Source organism: Eurypyga helias, unplaced genomic scaffold (assembly GCF_000690775.1).
Source record: "Eurypyga helias isolate BGI_N326 unplaced genomic scaffold, ASM69077v1 scaffold14966, whole genome shotgun sequence".
Lineage (NCBI taxonomy): Eukaryota > Metazoa > Chordata > Aves > Eurypygiformes > Eurypygidae > Eurypyga > Eurypyga helias.
In genome coordinates this window covers 1-23,187 of record NW_010258648.1, presented here as the reverse complement: position 1 = coordinate 23,187, position 23,187 = coordinate 1, and the positions used below count along the sequence as shown (strand labels likewise).

Genomic DNA, 23,187 nt, shown 5'->3' with positions numbered 1-23,187 from the left:
CTTGATAATTCATTAGGTTTTAACATTGTCTGGAAAAAGCTCCATATTCAAGCAGCATCACCTGAAGTGCTGTTTATTCAAACTCGTATTAGCTATCTACTTGACTGAAATGTTCATGTTTACACTAGTTATTTAAATGTTTAGACACGAAGGTGTCCCAGACTTTACTATTAGGGAACCACAGTACAGCAGCCTCCACAAGATGAAAAACAGACTACAAAAATGCTGCTTTTGAAGCAAACTGCATTAGAAGTGGATTAAATGAAAATCTTCAAATATGCTTTCTAAACAAACCACAAGATAAATACCTCTATCACCCACAGCAAAGCATCTTTTTAAGGAATAATTAACAATACTGAGCAATATCAATAAAGGATAGGGGTTAAACAAATACCTTCTTCTCCTTGGACTGGTTCTTCCAAGAGCAATTCTGTCATACATTCCCAGTCTTTCAGCAGTTCTTGAGAGCTCTCCCACAAACTGTCCACCAAATAGGCTGCGTGTTCATGCAACTACAAAATGCAAAGCAACCATCAGTACAGTGTTCTGGTACCAGCAGCAGTTCAACTTTCACAATCGTTCAGCCACAGAAAGTGTTCTGGGCACGTACTCTTATGTTAGTTGGAAAGAAAATTCAGTTTGCAATTACCTCTGGAAGGTCTTCTTCCAACTGAATGATACAACTGCATGACAATGGGGCTATGTTTTAACAGAAAATGGAATAAAACCAAACGGGCCTTCTTTTCCATAAAGCAGCTTGTTTGTGGAAAATCCTTCTCAGAGTTTTGCCCTAGCAGCCATAAACTTACCTTTCCTCACAGCCTTACTGCATTATAAAAAGATGGTGGGACATGAGACTAAGAGAGTTGTAATACATTGATTTTGAATAGGCATTCAGCTTTTATACATGCTGCTCCCTGCTCAGAAAACAGCAGCAGAAATCCTACTGATTTCAGGGGCATAGAATTAACAATAACGTTAAATGCAAAACACGTTTTTATGTGCATTAATACAACTGTTGTAAAGTGAGAAAAATAATCCATAGGCTTCTACTGCTTTATAAACTCATCTTTAACCACTACCGAAAATGAACAAGCACAATACACAGTTCTGACTGGTTCACCAGACATGGGACTGATCCCTTAACTGGGAAACATCGAAGAGTGTGGGGAAGGAGGGGTTGAGTACATCTACCAACCCTTCTGCTTCTGACAGCTTTGGGCCAAGTGTCACAGAGCTTACTGATGCCTGTCACAGGTTTACCTGTTCCCTCTTCTGAAGACACCCCCTCAGACTGCAGTGCTTACATCTTCTAGTCCTACGCAGATGGAAACTCCCGATTCTCTAACTCTTTATTAAAGCTGGAGTCACAATATTCTACCTAAATTCTAACAGCTCTTTCAGAAGCAGCCGTACAAAAACTGGCCCTGAGGGAGAAGCGATCCTGGGGAGCAGCACACGGCTTCCAGGGGAAGGCACTTGGCTGATCACAGCTTTAGGGAGCAACGCTGAGTTTCTTTTCTCCTCAGAAGGGCAGACAAGCTTAACACTCGGTAACTCTGAATCATGCAGACTCATATTTAAGGTATTTTCACTGGAAAATACAATGATCTATTACAACCTAAGTTTTTAAGAAGGTGGAACTAAAAATACATTCAGACAGCACATTGAAGGCTCACACAAGTAGTGACATGTCATCCAGACTTAAACTGTAGGTTTATAAGGGTTTTCTAAAGAACATTACCATTAACACTAAATGTTAACCTTCCTTCTCAGCATCAGGTTGTGTTTCTTTTTATGCTCACAGTCAAGTCTCCTGTTCAAGGCTTCGTAACAATTAAAATACCTGATTGCAATACTTCTCTTTTTGCTTTTTACACAAAATATATTACCCTCTCTTCTGCAGAGGCACATTTCTGCCATTCCTTTGTTTCAGTCTTCCTTTGCCACCTATTAACTACCAAATCAAATGTGTCATTTTTAAACCTTTACCCCTCTATCTTCAGAGCATCCTGTACCTGATATTTTATCTTCTCAAGTTTTCCTCCACTCCACTGCCATTCCCCACCTGAATTACTGTTAGTATGGCTATCATAAAACTTCCCATACATGCTGTCGCTATAGACTATGGGCACAATCCCATCCTGAACGTGTTCATCAAACACGTAAGGTCATCATACGAGTGCTTGCAGTCTCCATCCTCCAACATTTTCAATACGCAACTGCATACGACACTAAACAACGACATCAATCTCCCAGCTGACTCAGCTTTGAGCTACTGACTCTCGGGTCCTTTCCACTTTGAATTAATCTATGATTTAATCATAATTTGAGACATTCTGTCATTTTTGCCCCTTTCCAGTTCAAATCATTTTACTCCATAAGGACTAATTCCAGAGGAGAGGTATAGTCCTTACATGGTTATCCTAAAAAAGAACACGTTACATTTCTATGTAACAACGAATCCTGGCAGCCACCATACCACCAGCAATGCAGTTCTGAGTCAGTGGGGACATGCGAGAGCAAAATAAATCATGAAGAAGATTTTGAGTTAAATCGGCTTGATGGACAAGGAAATAGGGGCAGGGTAAGGGGCATACATTATTTCTGAAATTATGAAAAAAAAAAGGAAAAGAAAGACAACTTGTTACTGTATGTTGATAAATCACTACTTAAGTTCCAGGTTTTACTAAACATGTAAAGGTTAAAAATGAATTTTTTACCTCACTTTCAAGAAAGAAAAGAACCAACATTCTAATAAGGTTTCCATTTGGACTATTTCGCCCCCTCCTCTTTGCTAGAGCCTCTTCAGCTTGGGGATCATGTCTGCTGAACAGTCTAAAAGTAAGCAAAAGCAGCTATCATGTTTATCAAAACAAATCTCATTTCTGCAATAATATGATGAGCATTCATTCTTGGTATAGCCGATTTGTTCATCAAACACAGTGAAAGTGTCTCAAGCTGTTTCTTTCATTTTTGGCATGACCTCTGCCTGTCTGAAGAGATGAGTTTATCTTCAGAGTCTTCATGTTCACAGGGCTGGAAGAATTTCACACAGGAAAAAGCTCTCCAAAACAGATTTATATTGAAAGATTATGCACAGTTTTATATATTTCTATAATTTGTATAGTTTTGCATTTTTAACTCATCAAGTCTTACACTGGCGATAGGAAGTATTCCACTACTGCCTGAAGAACTAAGGTTGTATCTTCACTGTGGTCACGTTGACTGGGATATGGTATAAACAAACTTGACATCCTGTTAAACAACCAACCTCAGGCACCAGTAGCAGCAAAAAAGATAAAGCAAGACACCAGTCAGTTATTTGTTTCTTTTTTCAGGTGAATTATACATTCTGCACTGAGACCCTTGATGCATGGCTAATTACAAACTACTCCCAGAGCTCAAATTTGCTAGCTTAAAGAGAACTCAGATGCATCTACGTTACAGTTACATTAAGTTTTACTCTGAGAAGTTTGAAAACTGTTCCTTGTTTTCACATAGAAACCGCAGTCACAAAGCAAAGCAGAGATGTGAAACACCGTGTTCTGATTTGATGACACTAATTCACTGCAAAGAGAAGGATTAACCACACACAAACATTGTATTCTAGTTAAAGACATCACCTCTTCCCCCCTGCTTATCTTAATAGATGAGAAATGAGCATCTCTGCAAGTGCTGAAACATCTTGGAACATGCATCTCAGGGCTGAGCCAGCGATCCTCTGTATTATTTGCTTTCCTTTGCTAACTACAGAGAGAAAGACTAACTAGCTAGCTCGCACATAGAAAGTGATATTTAGATGTATAAAATGAGGTGAGATAAATCCCACCTCAAGCGCTTCAAGTAGATTCTAACTTATTTAAACAGAGCACCAGCTCTTACCTTAGCAGAATTAGCAGAAACCAAGAGGAAACAAGTGTTAGGAATGAGTCAGTCTTCTCTCAATGCTCTTTACTTTGAGAGACATTTTTAGAACACAGCATCGTATCCCGTTGTAAAGGCAAGTTCTGCCTTTACGCTAAGTGCACCAAGGTGCAAATATGTTCTCATTTACCTTCAAGGCATTTTTCAAAATTATTTTGTCACATATTGATTAGCCAAGGAATTTCAGTGTGTATTTTTAAAGAGAACCTAACCCTTTCCTATAACTTGTAAAATGTCATGTAGGAAATTAAATCTAACTGAAATTTGTAAATTAATTCCTTTAAACAACTAATGCCTCATCACAAGGATGGAATTCCAGAAATCCACCAATGAAAGCTTGAAATTACAAAGTGGACTTCAAAATCACCATTAGAACACAGAAAACTAGAACACTGGCCAAGGAAAACTGATGGTTTTATGTAGTTTTTTCTACTGTGTATCTTAGCACAAAGAATTAGATAACCTGGATTCTGACATAAATACTCTGTAAGTGTATTAAAGAGCTCTAATGTCACAGCCCATGACGGGAAAAAATACTGCTAAAAGGCTTTCAGCTGCAAACACTAAAATGAAAAGGTTAACTAGTATGATGTGGCAATGTCCTGCTCATAGTTACTGATGTAGTATGATTCACATCCATGGAAAAGCTAGCTCATACCCTTTGGCACAGTGTGTACATGGAAGATGTAACCATGGTGTAATGTATTTTCAGGGGAAGCTGCTGAGTTTAGAAACAAGTTTCTTAATTATTACTACATAAAAAACTCTCAAGTTCACAATTTTTAGTTTAAAACTTTGTAAAAATGATGACTACCTATGAGGTAGACTGTCAGGGATGTACAGGCCCTATATATATTATCACAACAGTAATTCAGCAACAACTGCAGGAGCTAAACCAACTTTAGAGGTTTATGCAGCCTTTGTATATTTAGCCCTTGAGGAGTTAGGAAAAATTATCTGAATTCTAGACCAAGAAAAACGGAAATTCAGTGTTTTCAAGTCTTTAAATCTTCAATTTAAACAAAAGAATAGGTCTCAGTTTTAAATTAAAATACCTGATTTGCTGAATTAGGCTATTTGACTCTAGTGCTTCTTTGCCTTTGGTCTTACCTCTACTAGGAAGCTTTCACAGATCTGGTCTTATTCCAGGGCAACTGGTAACTTACTTTTTGTGAAGGAATTCTCCAGCTGCTACTGCAACAGGCCGGTGTGCTGAATACACCAAGTGATAAACATTCTCGCAGTCTTCATTCGACAGAGCTTCTTCGCTTCCACTGAAAGAGTCACAAAGGAACACCTGAACTAAAACAAATGTTTTATTTCAACCCCCTCACCTCCCATACCTTACTTTTGACAGCTACAAGATTGATTTCCTTCACACAAAATCCTAAATGGTTGAACAGTGACTTCAAGGATCTTAGGTTCAATTTCCAAATACATAGATATTTAAAAGGCCGGAAACTTTGTCTGATTTCCTCCTCCCAGTTGCATCATTACATATATAAATTAATATTATGAAAAAACGTCATCACTGCTTACAAACCTTGCCCTGATTAATTACTCAGACCATCATACGAACTACAATGCACATATTGCAAGATGCCAAACACTCATTATCAAACACGATTAAACTAAAAACCTTGAATGTTATATGAGGAAAATGCAATTGGTTGCTTAAACTTATTTAATTCTCTAGCAGTGTCTGTTTGCTTTCAAAGTTTTTAGTTTTTAACATATTCAGATCTAGGACTGGGAAAAGCTGCTTCAGCCTCCTGACTCACTCCCTTCTCAGGAGTTAAGTCTCTTCACGTGACAGTGCACCTGCTCTTGTGTGCTGTGGGGCAGGACGTGCCCCTCTGCTGACCTGCTAAGTAGGAAGGAATATGCCCAATTCCAGCTGCTGAGAGGGCCAGGCCGGGTGGATAAAACGGCCTCAGCCACGGGAGAAGGCACAGAAATGCAGCAGAAAATGAAACCAGATCACACCACAAAGTGGGGCCACAGAAGTAGCCCTGTGCATCAAACCAACCAAATCAACACACAGTCCCTTCAGCATCGAATCATGGTGTGCATTTCGAATTAGAATAGTGCTCATATAATAAACGGTCCATCACTTTTACAGTAGTTACTGTGCTGACTAGGTATAGACTTTATTTACAGCATCAAGGAATTGAATCTGATCATACCCCGCTGTGCTGGATGAAAGATGATGAAAAGTTTATTTTCTATAATTATTTATTGACAAGAACATGCCACGTTTTACTCTTGTCTTGGGTAAGCAACATAATTAGGGCTCCTGCAGTTTCTGAGCTCAAGGCAGATTCTGTGTGTGAATTTTCTGAAACTCAGAAAAACTTCCAGTTTTCATCAGTATTCTCAAAAAATGCTATGAGCCACAGAACAATTATATTCCATCAATGGGATCAAAACATCACGACTGTTGCATACCGGAATATTACTTACAAACTTGTTTAGTCAGCATTCATCAGAAACATTTATGTACCATTTGGCTTCATACCACAAACAGTTTTTAATTGTTATTCTCCATCATGTTTGTTCATCACATCATTTTGGAGTTTTTACCTGCCAGAATATTGCCCTGTGCTGTTCAATGTGACCCATATTCTTCTGGTGCTAAACACATTTAGCTATGTTTTCATCATGCAAGCAAAGAGAAAACAGGACAAGAAAAAAAGGTGCACTGGGTAATTTTTGACCTAAAACCTTACAGTGTTCCCAAATGTTGCTCATACTGTTGGGAATAGATGTGTTCTACATCTCATTTGTGATCATATTTATTATATCTGCTTTAAAAACGTAACAGCAGACAAGATTTCCTTTCCTCCAAATATCACAAGTCTAGTATCTGTAAAGCAGAGTGACCCAGAAATAAAAAAAAAAATAGGTCCAGACTTCTCTACAAAGAAGACGCGCTAGTCTAACCTTGCATTCAAATTAAGCATGTCCAAAAAAGTTCTTCAAAGTGGTGCCACTTGGTGAAAGGTATGATGCAGAAATTCTACGCATCTGTTTGTAAACCAGGTTTTCTTTAACATAGGATTTAATGAATACATAATAAAAGCCTAGCAGGGTTCCTCCAGCAGCACACTCATGAGGCTGCTGTGGACAGGCTGGTTCAGTCAGCACGTGGGATGATCTTTGGACTGGCTTTTTCCCTCAGGGAAGCCGCTGCATCTCTGTCAGAAAAAGCTGGGGGCCTGGAAGCATGTCTCCTCCTGCATGGACAAGTGTTTAAAACTGCAAGCTACCACTGCCACCTCCACATAACCCAAACAGGGGTGTTGAAGCTAGCATCTTCCCCCTGTCCACTTATTTACTGGATGACTCTCTTTTCAGCTGTCAGGTAATCAAGTCTCCTAACATTGAACCTCTGCTTAGTTACTGCTGGAGTTATTTCAGCTAATGTAACCTACAGGTGCTTGGTTTTGGGAGGACAACCATTTTGCCCATGGCAAAAGGTAGAAATGCCCCATGGCATACTTCCACACAGTGGATGCACTAATAGTCTCAATACATCAATATATTTTTGTACTTTGCCGATTGTATTTCCCTGAGATGGAACATCTTATTTTAGCTTCATCACCAATTATTACATATTCAGTTCAACTTCAGACTAAGTGTAAAGTAACAGATTCACTGCATTACACAAGCAAGGAAATCAATTAAATATTACTGACTTAGGTAACTTTCAAAGGGAATAGACTGGTTTTGAAAAATACTCACTGAAGTATTAGCGTGACTAATCGAATGGCTTCCACAGCAACATCATATTCCTTATCAAGTGTCATTGATACAATGCGATCCTGAAAAGGAATTTACGACAGTGACAAAACAGAAACACACCAACAGCTACCAGATGAAGAACTCTTCAGGTTACAAAACAGACACTCTTGGAGAGAAAGATCTTTCAACTAGACATGAAAGCCCTTTCATATTATTCAACCACTTAATGTACATCTTAGGGAGTGTGTGCTCTGTGCACAATGAAACAATAGGCAAGTACTCAGGAATGAGAACAAGGGCTTAACAAACAGCCCTGATCCTTGTGTTGTTTCCAGGAAACAAGCAAGCAGACTTTGGAGTTGAAGCACTGTTCCGGACTGGTCTTATTTAACAGTTCTTTTCCTGAAAAAGAATGTACTTGAGTTGGATGACAGCAGAAAAATTTCACTGCTTCATCCCTCTGAAACCAGTAATTTTAGAGCAACAAAGGCTGCATATATTCATATTTGGAAATACTGTGAAGAAAATCACACCTGAATATATGCATCTGCATTTTGCCTACAAAGTTGTGGTCTCTATACCTGGCAACATCTTAATGTTTGAAGCTGATCTCAAGAATTACACTACAGACCTTCCACAGGAAAGCACGAAATTCTGTGATTTGGCTTTGTATTTTCCTATAGTCTTTCTAGTGGAGACAAGGACACCACTTCCCAGTCTAATGTAATGATTTTGTAATTTCTCAGGACCCTGTAGTGATGAGAAGTCTCCTCAGTGTTACCTTCTCCTTAATTTCAGTTGGCTTACTGGCAACCAAAACCAGATGTGATTAATGTATGTTGTCCTCCCTATCTGGGGAGAATTTCTATCTATCCATAAAAATGCATTATGTCTTGATGTTCTCTGCTTGACTGATCGAGTTAATGAAAAGAATTTGGGCCATCTGAAAATAAAACTTGATTTCTCTAGCTTGACCTGCTTCAGGAAGGACTAGCTACTACATGCCATTTTGGGATGTGAAAAAATAGAAGTCAAGGACTGGAAAAGAAACAAGTGAAGTGCTAAGAAACAACAGTGAAAGTCACCAAGAAGAAATCAGGACAAAATAAAGGTGTTCACCTCTTTTCTCTACTATTCCAGGCATTTAAATGCTGAAGGTGAATATCTAGCAACTGATGCTTATTTCAGTACTGAAATTTAGGAATAATATGTAAAGAATGCATTGTGGCTGTCTCAAGTGTTACCCCTCAACAAAACCATCTCTGTGGAGATTCTTTGTGTCACTATGACTGAATGCTCCTCTGTCAACCATCACTAAGTTCCTGGGAAACAGGATGCATTTAACTGTTCTATCTAGACAGGTTTAGACACTGTAAAAGTCCATGAAGAGACTCAAACAGTGAAATAATTTTCCAAACAGTAAATTCTGTATATGGAAAAGACATTAAAAATGCTGTCAATTTTCCCTAAGGTTCTGGACAAGAAACAACTAATAACAACAACATCAAGAGAAAGAACAGCCAGAGATACTGACCTTAAAAGTTTCAGTGGAATTTCATGTTCTCCCAGAAAGTGTATCTTAAACTCCAGGATACCACAGGGAGGGAACTAACTGCTCACAAGTATAAAATTCCTCTTACATCTGTGAAAAAGCGTGGAAGGGATGGGGTCTTTTCTCCTACCTACAGGGCAAGAGGTACTCTAAGTTTGGAGTCCTCTGGGACTCTGAAACCAATTGATGCGACAGTGTTTTCTGTTTTCTCCTCTCATTTTTTTTCCTAGAAACATCAGGCTTAAAATAAACTGTGTGGATGTGTCATTTTTATTTTCTGCCTTGGTGCCGGCATCTCTGTGTGATGACAGCTGCCAGCAGGCACCAAGATCCTTGAAAATGAGACCTGAACACCTAAGGCCTCTGGAAGGTGTAACTTCTGTGGCTTAGTAAGCTGCAAACCCCAGCTGCTCACGCTGCTTTGACAGAAATTTCCTGTACCACTGTGCAGCAGCCGAACAGGACACAGGCCTGTATTTGTAACTTGAAATATTAACTTTCACTGTCTGTGAAGATCAGTTTGCAATTAGGCACTAGGCTGTGAACAAGGCTGGTTGAAGAGCAAATCTATCTCCTTCTGCATCTCCGGCCACGGAGACAGCACTCTCCTGCAAAGGGTCAGGGATGAGGGACAGGAATTAATCGGCTGCACCTAAATCTGCTAGTGTCTTGACTTTGGCACTGACTGCAAAAGAGCTAATTCACATCTTTTCCACATGGCATCAGTTAATGTTTGTATCAAACAGAAAATCTCCTCTGATGGGGAAATTCCTTTTTGACAGACAAAGCTTATTTTCTAGCCTATCACCTACTCCCAGAAACACAAACATATGCTGGAAAGAACACACATTTCCTTTGGAGAAGTGACATTATCAGATCCTTGTCACAGCTATCTGGAAGGTGGTGAAATATTAACACCCCAGTACAAGTCATTCTGGATCAAACTAATTTATACTTTAAACAGCTAGAAGATCTCTAGAGAGATTTCTCTTGACAGTTTGAATGGATTGGGCTGAACACCAGCTGAACTGTGCAGGTCAATTAGAGTCTGATGGGGAAATATAAAAAAGCAGCCATGGAATTGAGAACAACATTTAGGCCAAGACACTGATGTATCACAGATTCAAAAAGCATTAATTTGAAACTTTGCTCCATCCTGATGCCAAAGGCCACAACCCAGTCAGCCCAGCTGTAAATCCAACTGCAGGCATTTGGGCAACGCCAGCTTTTTTGTTCTCTTGATGTGGCTGGAAACTGAACCTGATAAATCATCTGTTAAGCATATCTGTTCTCTAGGCTCACAGAGACTTTGAACTCACCTTTTCTCTAATTTATTTCATAATGATATAGATTTCTGTAGTAAAACCAGCTTTAATGGAACAGAAGAAAGTCAAGAATTTCTAATAGGGTTAGGATAGAAATGGAAATTCCTTGTGCCATTCTAAGTCAAGAAGCAAAGCACAACCTAACTTCTAAGGCTAACCTAACTTCTTCTAACAAAGGAAATTGTTTACACTCTGAAAAAGCCAGGAGGAATATTCAGAGGTTTCCTGTTCCTGTAGATTTTTGAAATACATTACTGAGTAACTGTTTCTCAAAGTGCCTCCAATTGCCTTGAAAATTTTGCTGGTGGATGGGACAGGTTCAGACTCAAAGCAGAATTTTCTCTTACAAATTACAGGAGGCTGAGAGAAGCATCCAGCACATTTTGTAGTAAAGAGAAGCAGATACAGAGACCACGAGAGTTTGAGGCCTATTTTGAAATAAATCAAATTACTGAAGGAGCAAATATAAATAAATCTAAGCCTGCACAGATGGAACAAGGAAAGCAGTGGAGTTGGAGGGTTCATTTTTCTGGAGAGTTGACTACCGTTCCTGGTTGCCTTGAGATAATAAGCAAACCAGACTTGGGGAGGCATTACAGAAGCACTCTTAAGGTCTGAACCTGTTTGCCCAGTACTCTTCTGTGAGAGGAAACGTTGTCTTTACTGCAATAGTCCCAGAAACAGACTTTATAAAATCAGAAGAATACAGGCCCTCAAGTGATCTCACAAAATGATCTAGCTTCAACTCCTACTTTGAAGTCAACTATACATAGTTCATTCCTGACAGATATTTATTTAATCTGTCCTTAAAAATCTGAAATTAAGGAGATTATTAATAAAGATTCTAATCTATTCTCTAACTATCACTCTGGACAAATAGCCTTCCTTAATATCTAGACTGTGCTGCAGTTTAAGCATCTTTTTTTCTGCATCTCAAGTGAATGTGGTAAAAGGCTGATTACCATTATGTTTTTATTAATTGTTTACATGCAGGGATGATATGACTAGTTATCTATATTTTGTGCTTTCCTAGATCAAACTGGAGAAGTAAATAGTTACTGCAATGACAGACAAAACCAGTGAAGCAGTATAAAATCTACAGTGAGAATGGTAGTTATTTATGAGTATTTAAATCTCCACTTCTTTTCTAAACAGAAGTTTTCATCAGCATTATAATCACAATTTACACAAAAATAAATTAAATTAGTCTTTCCTTGGTGGGTAGCCTTTACCACAGCTATGTTCTCCGGAACACAAGAGCCATGGTATAAGTTGCCAACTGACATGGTGACAGTGCCTGAAAGATTTCTTCGTAGAGCATCCAAACAGAAGCAGTGACAGTATTTCTGCACTCATCTCTCCAGACACTTTACTTGTGAAACAAAGCAGTTGTGCCACTAAGTGAAATAACAATGATGTTCTCATCAAGATTAAGCAAAATGTCAGCATGTCTGTGCTAGTAAGAAAAAAACCCCATGAACTTCCAGTACTTCTCTCCTAAACAAGACACTCATGCTCAGGGGTTTGTGTAAAAGCACAATGTGAAGTCCTGTTCTGCGGTCAGGCATTCCACTGCGTAGAATGTTGCGATGCGGATCGAAGTATCCCTTCCACCAAACACAAGCACACATTCAGCTAAAAAGCTGTCTTACAAACAATCTTTTCTTACAGGCTGTTACTTTCAGGTGTATTTCAGAATGTGTGAAACACGCAGTACATGTCCTTAAAATTCAGTAAATCCAAAATTAAGAAGGTACAAGCAAATTGAATAATGTCAATACATAAACTATCAATAATACAAACAGCTAAATAATCATCCTGGCCAAGCCTGATAAATCTTACAAGATAAACACTGTAAAATGAATTTGGCTTAATCTCAGCATTCAGTAATACAGTTTTACTACTGCAGTTACAAGCCTTGTCACACACAAATGAGTTTATTTTTGCATTTAATATACACGCCTCAAAGACTGCAACAGGATGAGATAGATAACATTTTTATTTTCTGTACTCCTTCCAAAAACTGTATTTCCTCTTACCTTGAATCTATTAGTGAACAGCTCCAGTTTTGGAAATAACTCTCTGTTGGTATACAGACTCTGAAGAGCTTTCAAACACTTCAACCTCACTTCACCTTGCTAAATAAAACACACTAAGATTAGCTGACAGAATACCCTAATCAAATGCACATGAATATTAAACAATATCATATTGTAATTTGTTTAATGTACATTTAAAATTTTATGCAAATCAGTTAACCAAAGCCAATTTGCAATTCAGCTAAAAACCAAAAACCACATGCAGCTGCCTCTAAACAATGTTAAATTTTCTCCCTATTTGCATACATAAAGAATTTAATGTGCCATCACTTAGACGCCTGTTACTGTTTCCCTTTCAAGTAACTCCACAAAAAGATAAAGAATGCAGCAAGTAAATACAAAATAAAGACCTATGATCTCAAGGTGGCTGGTGAAGACCCTCCAGTGGGGAGCAGGCTGCTGCCACGTGAAAAACGCATCTAAGCCACAGCCCAAGAAGCCCAAGGGAAGAAGAGCAGCTTGTGTCCGTCTTAAGTTGTTCTGGTGGCAGCAGCTCATTCCCAGCTGCCCTTTAGATGGGGATGGCTTTGATCTGGTGGGCTGTAGGCAGGAAATGTCAATGGCATGAGACAGTGCCTATGGGCCGAGGTTTGTCACCTATAGGAACATCGATGGTAAAGAGGAGGGCTGGATCTCCCGTGCACATCCACACCATCTGGCTGGCTGCAACAACTCAGCTCAACTGCATCGTCTTGGCAAACTAGGGATTCTTGTTGAAAAATATTTGTAGATAGCAAAAAGGTTATAAACACAAACCTGCACAAATGCTATCGGTAGAGCGCACTGCAGTGTGAACTTACTTTTATGAAAGTGAGTACACTACCAAGTCGAAGTGCTCAAGAACCAATACAAATTATTGGACTTCATAAATAAAACTCCATTACCCAGAGGGCTTTGTTTCTGAGCCTGTCTATTCTATAATCAAGCCTGTATTTAAAAAACTGCTGAAGCTAAGAATTGAAAGAACATTCAGAGACTGATATGAAATCAGAAGCTAAAAATCCTTATTTTTAAGTTTCTTTCCTCCTTCCCATTTGTTTCAAAAATTGAAATAGAAGATAGAGGAAGAAAAGAAGTTGGAAGGAGGATTTTCAGAACAACTTTTCCTCAAACAACTATTGTTCATGAGAAATCATGCCTTTGTATCTGCAAGGAATCTCTTGAGAACTCATGCGCTGTTCTAGGGATCTTTTTGACTACCACTGCAAAGAATATTAATGAGATGAAAGTTATGCTTAAAGGATCTATCATAAGATCTTTCAAGGTACAGAAAAGATCTTTCTTGAAGAGAAAATTAATATGGATCTGATCATCTGCTAAATAAGCACACAGAAATGCTGCAGAGAAAGGCCAGGAACTCTGGAGTCATCACTAATGATCAGAAGGGGATGAAAGCCCCTGAAGGCCTTAGCGTATTTAACCACAGAAGATCAGTATCAGTTTTGGCAAGTGATGAACGCTACAGAGCAACAGCGAGGCAGCAGGTTTAGTTACAGCTCCACTGAAGACTGTCCCACTTGTGAGCAGATGGCTTATTATCCAGCCAGTGTTTTAGTCCCAAAATGCAAAACTCAACATTGGTTAGGTACAGGAAAAAAACCCTCAGTGCCAACAGCAATGAGAATCGAGACCTCTGCAGGTAAGATTTGGATTCTCCATAAAGTTCAAAGCCCTTGTGGGCTGAACACCATGGATCAACGCTGCTATCCTCCTGCCACGCACCAGATCTGAGGTAGAAGACTTAGTGCCTGCGGGAGCAGGTGGGGAAAAGGGAAAGATTGTGTTACACCCGGTCCCTTTAGCTGAGAGCAACAGCCCAAGAGAGAGAGGCGATCCCTGGAAACAACTGCCTTTCTTGGCAGACAAATGACAGGAGGACAACTTTCTCTGACAGCAAAAAGGTCTGGCTTTCAAACTGTTGGTCAAGGATGGAATTCACCTGTTTGGAGAGGGAAAAGCCCCTGCAGTCAGCTTGTTAATCCTATTGAGAAAGTTTTAAAATACTCAGCAGAGATTAGGAACGCACAGGGAAGCATAAACAACTATGTTCTGGATAGGAATCTAAGAAAGGCAGAAGTGAAGGTGCACATGGATACACTGCACTGAAGCCCAGCATGGAGGAGTAGACGTCCCACAGACCACCAACATGCCAGATATGAGATGTTTCTTGAGTAACTATGAAAATCATCCAAGTAACGTGAGCTTTTAACACCCCAAACACTTTCTGGGGCAAGAAACACCACAGAAGTTTCTTATCCAACAGACAGTAAGTGGGTGGGAATGCTAAAGTTAGGGTTATTCCTAAGAAACTTATGCCAGGGTAAAAGTTGCAAACACAGTGATGCAGAGCAAGGACAGGAAAAGTCTTACTTAACTAAGACATGAACTTATTTGACTAATGAATTGATTAGGAGGTCAAGCACAAGAGGACTACAAAACACAGAAGAAGATAAAATAAAAAAGGCCCGGGCACAGTATGGAATGGACGTAAGAGGTAATGAAGAAAACTTCCTGTAAATATTTTTGTAGCACAACACAGAAAAGTTGGTTTGCTTTGAAGGAAGAGGAAAACCTAGTTGTCACTTCTTATGTGCACAGTGGGTAGGAAAATAAATAATAAATTAGAATTATAACACAGACTATTTAGCTTACACAAGGAAGAACTTTTTAGTGGCACAATTAAGCACTCAAACTGCTACTGGGGAAAAACCAACAATAGAGGTTTTTTTAAAAAATATGACTGTGAAACACTGTGGATATACAGTGAATTCTGCCATAAGCAGGAAAGGAATAAGCAAAAAATATTTCCCACAGTAGATTTTGGGCACAGGGCACATTTTTGACAGTTCTGAGCTGAAGTTCATAGTGAGTATGATTCAACCTAAGGCAGCAAATGTTTACAACCATGCAATACCTTTAATTCTGTTAATTAAAGAAAATGAGCATCGCTTTCCAGCTATTTTTGTGCAGTCACATCTATGCTTTACAGACAGAAAGAATTTATCTGCAAGGAAAGCCTTGCCCTTTGCTAAGTAAATAACAGACAAAGTATTTGCATTCTCAGCATTCTAATGACTAAGATCTCACATAATCCTGAGTTCCTTCTTCCAGAAAAATACACTTACTTGGGGGTTTGTCCAATTTATAATTGTGACACTTGATTATTGCAGAATCCTGAATTCATCCACAGTGTCATCGGTTCTATGCATGCCTCTTTCTCAAGTCTAATTAGTCCTGTAACTCTCCTTCTCTCAAAGGGGGTCATTATTTATACATTATTATTATTTTTGTAATATAAAATCCTTTTTCATGAATATGAGAAATGCTTTACACTAATGCTTAATTGCTAATGCTTTCTTTTATTTACCATTTGAAATTAAAACCTAAATCAAAAACATCAAATGTTTATCAACACTGTTAAATGACAAACATTTATCATATTTTCCCTATTACTGTTGATACTCCAGATGCTTCTGAGTTTTGGAAAAAAAATTGTTACTACTGCTAATGAAGCAAAAAGCAATACATACACCTTTCATGCCAGCAGTGTGGGGTAGTCTACATTTGTCTGGGAGAGTCATGCTCTACTCAAAATTCTCTTTAATATGGCAGGTCTGGGAAAAAGAATCCATCCTGATGGAAGCACATAATTTTCATATTTTTTCCATGCTAATCACAGGACTCGAACAACATTCTGTAACTCTGGTGTAAGCCTCACAGTGATCAACGTCTGCCATCAAGCCAAGTAGATGCCTGCTGATGTTCCATACAGCTGATACTTTCGACTACTAGGTTTGCCATCTCCCAGTGAGAACCAGACTTCTCTGAACATTCAGGGATACCACAGCTCCAGAAATGGTAACTGAAGGTGCACTGCTATGTGTCAGCTCACACGCCAGACGAAGGCTTAGATCACACAGAGACCATGACTTCTGAGCTCCCAGAAACACAGTTTAAAGTTGGGGTTTTTTTTTAAGTAGGTGTGTCGTTAAGAGAGACAGCAAAGCCGTTTCTTCTCTCTTCACACTTAATGTTTCTTCTTTTGGATTTTTCCAATTTTTTTTTGGTGACTAAGGGTATTCTGCTCTTTTTTTTAAATTTACCAGGTTTTAATAACAGATAATTAATTTGCTCAGCTGTTCACCCTATCATATTTCTGCAGACTGCACTGTTCATTTTTAAGTTTGTCTCTTGTGTAGAAAAATGACCTAAATTCCTGGGCATCTTCAATCCCACAGTTTATGGGATGACTGTGATATACTGTGCTGCATACTGATGCTCTGGAGTGGTGTATTTTGAGGTAAACTGCTGCCTAATGACAGAAACAGTTACACTGCCAGGGAGAAGCAGAAGAAAATGTCCTGCAGCACATCAGCACCTATGGCAGGAGTTCTCCTGGCAGGAGCAAGCAGTTGTGCTGTCCTGCACAGGCCCACTCAATATCATTTATGAAGACACTGTGTATCATCTGATCCATTTTGATTTTCTCAAGCTTTCCCAAAACCAAGGAAATTAGGTGCTAATATAAAGTTAAACATTCAGAAGTTTGGAAAAACTACCATTTCAGTTTCTATTTAATCTTAATAAACACAAGCTCTGTTTTTTCATCCTGTAAAGTTAGGATTCATCACAATGAAGTATTCAAATACCATCTGTTCCAAAGGGCCCAGGGTCCATTTCTTTCACAGAAATAGACAATAAGTAAAGTAGAGACATGCAAGGAAGGAAAAGGCATTTTCTTTTGTGTTAAGGACTGATTTAAGAACAATGACTGCCTAGGTATCTGGAGACACAATTATGTTTTCAAAACAGTTCCATGCATCAACAAGGCAGGTGAAAATTAAGACTGGACAGTGTGATTTAACACACCTTTTTTTTTTTTTGCGCAATTATATTATAGTTTTAGATATGCTCCCAGATCCATGGGAATGAAAAAGATGAGAGAAAAGGAGAGCAAGGCAGAACTAGAAATCAATATTCAAACAAGAAAGCAATCTATACAAAAAGCAAATAGCCCTATAGACATTCATCTGAAATCTGGGAAAGAGACAGGATTAACATACAAAATATACAAATTGCCCAAATTAGAGAACTAAGCTTCTGTATCCCAGCTCTGAAAGACTACACTGGAGCTACTACAAACAAGTCTAAGAATTGTCTCTCCCTGTAGTTTAATTTGTATGTCTTCTGACAAAGAATATAAAACTGCTCATGATTCCCTCTCTTTTGTAGTAGCAAGCTTACAGAGAAGTTAATCATTTTGGGGTGACTTCTGTTCATATGAAATGGAAATACCGTATGTCTTCATTTTTTCAATATTTTAACTACTGATCATGGCAAAAATTATCTCCTGGTCAAAGCAAAGCAAAGTCAAGAAAGCTGGGTAGTGGCTGGCAAGTTTTTCAGGTAGTACCAATGAAAATGATGCTGTTTAGGGATCTTGTACTTCTGGAGGGTTTGCATTTTTAATTGGCTCTTATTCCATCTTTTTTCAACACGTTCTTCCCATTGCATGTCCTTCCTCCTTTCTGTGTCTCCCCAGATGTCTCTTTCTCTCCGCTCTCTCCCTTTTCATCCTTTAACACATGGCTTACCTGACTCTGACTCTTCCTCTGTTGTACTTAAAATCTGTCTCACCCTATACATTAAACGTACACTATATCAATAAAAAAAAATCACATATCATGTACATCAGGACATTAAAGAGATAAGCTAGTGATTTAAAGACTGAGATCCCCAAGGCACTTCTGAAGCCTGCAATGATAAATATTACAAAGCAAGCATAGGCAGGAGAGTAGCCCAGTAGAATTCTTCAGTGTCTGGTCCAGAGAGCAAGCCATTCCTTTTACCGTAACACCAAATGTTAAAATTTGTCTAACATGAAAGAACATACTAAATTTTTAAAAAGCTGAGGTAACAATATATATTAAGGCTGCAGGGAGATGAGTAGAGTCTGGCCTGAGGTTAAGCTAACTGAAGAGGATGTGAGAAACAACTGGATGCGACATGAGAAAGAGCTGGATGTGACAGAGCAGAGCGTGAGAAGCTGACACCAGTCACAGAGAGTGCCATGAGAAACGGCTGGATTTCACAGATGGTTACAGGGAGTTATGTGAGAAATGGCTGGACTTCACAGATACTAGAAGGGGACTGAGAACTGTGAAATGCAAGTTTACTGGTTTCCACCATCCTACTGAAGCGCTACTTCATGGAAACGTTCTGCTAGGATTAGAATGTGCTCCAAAATATCTACCACAACTACTCGAGGACTAATTTATTTTTAATTAAAAGCTCTCCACCACACCTAAAATCCTAATCCTTCAACCTGACTTGACCTCCCCACTGATTTCATAACTTGAAGCAGTGATCTCCGCCTCCTGAAGCATGCCGACTAGTAGTGAGGTGCACCAATGCTAAAAATGAGGCACACAGCAACTCTGCCCCTCAAAGCACTGTGATGGCCACGTTTCCACGTCCAAGCTTTAATGACGGGAAGTGTAGCGTCCCTAGAGTAAACAGTGGTCATGGCTGATTGTGTCAGTAAGCGGGATCTTCCTCCTCATCAAGTTTTGTAACAATGAAATGCAACGTAAGAGTTTGGAGAAAGTTTAAAAAGTAAAAGTCTGAGAACTACAGGTTTAGAGAATAAAGATGTCACATATCTAGTCTTTAAAGCACACAGCATACTCGTAACAGTAAACTGCTGTCCAGATCATGGTAAGATGCAGATCCTTGTCAGCCACTGCTAAAGCAAAAGAACCAGCAGCAGCTAACTTCTTTTCCTAGCGAAAGCTAAAATCTTCCTAACTGACCTTGTTCAGACTTCAGCAAGAGTGACTGAGTCATATCCTCAATGTTAATATGCTGCCCAAAGATAATGAAGAAATCATCTTTTTAAAGAATCAGCTGTTAGCTACCAGTTATGCAAGTCACCAGAATGAACTTGCAAACTTTTAAATTTTTCCAGCAGTGCTCCTAGAGAAAAAAGAATAGTCTGAATCCAAAGGCTGGAATTAATGAGCATTTCAACAGCATGGGTAGGTCTCATCTGTTTTCCTTGGACAACGTCAGCAAAAGACTTTAGAGTAAAACAAGGGTTTCTGGTGGTTTTGGCGAGAATGGGAGGACAGCTAGTCTCAGCTGCTGCCTGGTGTACAGAAACTCCCCAGAGTCAGAAGTGCAAAGTCCTGTCCTGTTAGCGCTAGGACCAGGCTGCTCTTCCTGCAGGAACCGCATGGTACTTAGGCCTGTCGCCACCCAGCAGAGGCATGCTGTGTGGATACCATCAGTATAGAGAACTGTGGTGAGACAGGAAAGAACCCCTGGATACGAATCTTTTTGGTTCCACCTGGTGTTTCAACAATTTTTTGAAGAAAATCTAAAGAGAACCTTGAAGAGATTCTTCAAGGGAAAATGAATTAAAGAGTATTCCACTGGTTGTGAAGCCAGTGATGTCTGTTGGAGATCCAGAGATGTTCTCTTTCCTCTAACTGCTGGGCAATGCAAACACATCCGGAAATCTCACACAAAGGTTCTCAGGGTGATCTCAGAAGCCTTCTCTTTCTCTTGTAATCAGAAGAAAAGCATCATGGAAATATTTTTATTAAGATATTCTAATGGAGACTGAAAACACAAAAAGCACATGAGGCAGGCACGCAGTTTGGGACTACTGTATCCTAATTTAAGAGACTATCTTGAAATAAGCTGGTGGAAAGATAAATAACGGGCAAGAAAAAAAGAACAATCTCTTTACAAATCAAAGATGACATACTAAACATGTCTCAGGCAGTGTAACATCAGCTACCTAGAGTACACTCTGCTACAGTAATACACAATACTTACCCTGTCATGTAGTGTCCAACCAACGTATTTTAAATAACTATCATTCAGGAAGGCATCACTGTACATTTTCATCCAGACACCTATTTCTTCAATACAGACAGCTCTAATCTCAGCAATAGCATCACTAATAAAGAAAAAAGAAAAGAAATTTATTAACCAGATTGAAGACACAAACCATTTATTTCTCATTCCCACTGCCCCAGCTATAACACTGTGCTTTTAGTTTTGATGAACTTCACTATGTAGGGTCTGCTGTCTCCCTGATTTTCAGTTCCTTTATGTCCTGGAACTCACTGATCTCATAATTTCAATATTTCTACATTCAGATATGATATTTTCATTATCTCAAGAAATTCTCACCCTAGTTTGCTTCTTAGTCTATTACTCCATCTTTTACCTCCATATTTTCCAACAGAATTATAAATCCAAGCTAAAACCCTTCTCTAGACAATAAATTCTGAAACACTGTCACAGGCATAGCACGCTTGACTCTCTCTACCCAGAGGTGTAGAACAATTGCAAGGTGAAAGCTATTTGGTTTAACCAAAGGAAACTGCCAGAGGGGCAGAATGGAATGTCGTACTCAAACAGATCTTGTTTCACGCACCGCATGAAAGCCCCTGTAACAAAACCCAGGAGATTGTTTATGTTTCAACATTGCTTTCTTACAGTTTTCTTGCTTTTTTTACATTCTGACTCTAGTAAGTGATGGAAGAGGCAAAGACATATCTCAGGCAGATTTATCAGCTGCTTATTGAGGAGGGGCAGCAGGAAACTGTCTGGAGAGATCATCTAAAGAGATCAGGGATGGAAATGATTTCAATCTGATTGGCACTTTCCTGCCTGACTGACATAGAGCATGGCATATTTACTAATAATGAACGACGGCTAAACAACGGGAAAAGGGATTGGGGCCATCTGGCCCTTTAGTAATTTCATCTCTGAGACATCTGTTACTGTGAGAAATCGCTTGTGCCACTCCAGCTGGCACTGCTTCACAGTTCAAAATTTCAGCTGTAATAAAAGAGGAACATAAAGAGCCACTGTGCAGAAGAAGACAATGTCTGATGCTTTGCAAACACTGGCCTTGCTTATAATTGAGACTCTTGTTCTATATTTTTATTAAGAAGTCTTTTTGGAAAGGTAATAAACATCACCTTAATTGTAAACAGCACCAAAAGAGTCCAAAAATGAAATCTAATATATTAAAAAAACCAAAACAAAACAAAGGATTAAGATGCCAAGCTTTAAACAACAGAAAAATTGCAAAAGAAGAGAAATTGTAGGTTTTCTAAAGTCTTAATTTTTACAAAACATAAGTAAAATGCACTCCATCTTATGCTCAAGATACTTCCTGTGTAAGTTCATACACCCAAAATAGTGTAATAAAACCATGATTACTCTATACTGTAATTATCCGTGTACTTGCACACTTCAAACTGGCACCACCTCGGTAGGTGCCATTCTACTGTATACGATCTTCCAGACACCAAGGTGAAAACCACAGTTCCTACATGAACATGGCAATCAACTGCAGTATCATACCTGGCTAGAAGTGACACTTCGACAGTCCGGTCTGTTTTTCTCACCAAATTTTAGATGACAGGGAAAAAACTGTGCTGATGGAATGGCATAAAACAAGCACTTAAAGCTAATGTGTGTAGGAAGGCCATCAAACCACTATCATTTTCTCTTTTTGCCTACGTGAAACAGACTGGTTCTCTCGACTTCCAAACAGAATCATTAAAACTGGTCTGCCAAACTCCCTGAAGACTCTGTAACCTCAAAACCAAGGTAACTGTCAATCCACAATGTAGACAAGCTGCACAACAAGCAGAGTAGGACATTAAATAAGCTGTTCCTACAAGGGATCTCTCGAACAGGTTTTAGATACTGTAAGGGTGAATGTGCTGCAGTATTACATTCAAGACTTTGCACTATAAAAAATGCATTCGTTATGAAGAATGCAGACACAATGAAGACAAGTTTTAATTAAAAGTATGGCTACATTTTCATATATATCTCTAATAAGTATATAATTTCACACTAAACAAAAGTAGCAATACTCTTTTATGGAATTATTTTAAAACTATTTTTAAAACAAAATATAGTTAGAAGAAATCAGAATGCAGGACAAAGACCAATCTAAAAGACCAATAAGTATGAATGAAGAAAATAGAGGAGAGCCACATAGGCAGCAACACAAACTTGCCATGAAGACATTTTCACTAGGGGATGACAGCCTGAGTCCTGACTTCCAAGTAGGTTATTTCATCACCTTATAAATCTACTAATGTGAAGCATTTTGGAAGGATTTAATGCAAATCCCAAAAAGAACCCAAGTGTCAACAGCTATTTAATCATGCAGCACAGCCAGCCAAAAATCAGGAAAATCTATCTTTTCTGTAAGAACGCATTCAAGCTTCCCTAGGCAGACAGTGAAAAACTGATTCTTAATTCAAAAGCTCCTCAGGGGTCCCTGGGCACTATGGAAAAACCCTCCAAGCTGCTATTTATAATTAAAAAAAAAAAAAACAACCCAAAACTCCAAACAAAAAAACCCTAAATAAAACAACACACCCCCCTCAAAAAAAGAGAAAAAGCTATTCTGCCAATTATAAGATGTAGTATAATAAAAATTTAATACCTTTAGGATAATTGAATTAAGTATTTTAATTAAATAATTAAATACTTTAAT

General features: G+C 38.8%; 1 protein-coding gene across 1 annotated transcript in view; it reads right to left on the bottom strand.

The window, feature by feature from the left end:
* Positions 1-20,613, bottom strand: part of STAG1 (stromal antigen 1) — a gene marked incomplete at its 5' end in the record, with an annotated part of 63,993 nt that extends 43,380 nt beyond the window's left edge. Inside the window, 6 exons of the mRNA XM_010154426.1 lie at positions 395-512; positions 2,724-2,838; positions 5,094-5,201; positions 7,672-7,751; positions 12,588-12,686; positions 20,490-20,613. Of these exons, the coding sequence (XP_010152728.1) occupies positions 395-512; positions 2,724-2,838; positions 5,094-5,201; positions 7,672-7,751; positions 12,588-12,686; positions 20,490-20,613 (644 nt within the window). The remainder of the gene's footprint in view (positions 1-394; positions 513-2,723; positions 2,839-5,093; positions 5,202-7,671; positions 7,752-12,587; positions 12,687-20,489) is intronic.
* Positions 20,614-23,187: the final 2,574 nt, after the last annotated feature.